The following is a 641-nucleotide window of genomic DNA, read 5'->3' as shown; positions in this document are numbered from 1 at the left end:
TAATTCAGGATCGCTTGGAAATTAACGAAAACTTAAAAGCCCATTACATTAGGAAGACAACAATGTTAATAGTATTGTTTTTTTGCATCTGAAATACGACTTGGTCTTTTCTACCAGTCATGGTAACTCAAAGCGGAAAAAAGTGAGCCGCATTGGCTCCTGGAGATGTGACGTCAACGCCTTAGGTGCAAAGAGCCCATTGATGTCTATGGCTACCTGTTACATTCATGCATCACTAATTCACTTGTTACTGTAAAATGCTCTGTACCTACTGCCATCTAGTGGTAAGAAAATTACATGATTACGCCGCTAGTCATTACTAACCATGGTTTCGTTCACACCGAGCTGAAGTGCAGTGGCTTTATTTCCCTCCTGTAGTGGCAGATCGACAGTCCTCAACTTAAAAGCTGCATCACATGAGTTTGAAAACATTTCAAACTGCCTGCTGCTAGCATGTGGTTGTTCTAAATGAAAATTAACGCGTTCTTCTTTGATTTACAATTTTGACTTCTAATGATTCACTTCCTTCTAGGGAGCCCCCTGGTGGTTGAAGAAAAATACACAGAAAGGCTGCTCCGGGCTACAATCCGCATGGTTCAAAGTTTAGGAAAAAGTAGCAGCTTATAGTTCGGAAAATACGG

General features: G+C 40.9%; 1 protein-coding gene across 1 annotated transcript in view; it reads right to left on the bottom strand.

The window, feature by feature from the left end:
• Positions 1 to 355, bottom strand: part of LOC107833182 (caskin-2-like) — a 5,277-nt gene extending 4,922 nt beyond the window's left edge. Inside the window, exon 1 of the mRNA XM_016661685.1 lies at positions 325 to 355. Within this exon, the coding sequence (XP_016517171.1) occupies positions 325 to 327 (3 nt within the window). The 5' untranslated portion in view covers positions 328 to 355. The remainder of the gene's footprint in view (positions 1 to 324) is intronic.
• Between the last annotated feature and the right edge of the window lie 286 nt (positions 356 to 641).

The sequence above is a fragment of the Poecilia formosa genome, unplaced genomic scaffold, assembly GCF_000485575.1.
Source record: "Poecilia formosa unplaced genomic scaffold, Poecilia_formosa-5.1.2 Scaffold339, whole genome shotgun sequence".
Lineage (NCBI taxonomy): Eukaryota > Metazoa > Chordata > Actinopteri > Cyprinodontiformes > Poeciliidae > Poecilia > Poecilia formosa.
The sequence above is the reverse complement of the archived record's forward strand: the minus strand, read 5'-3'. Positions and strand labels throughout refer to the sequence as shown.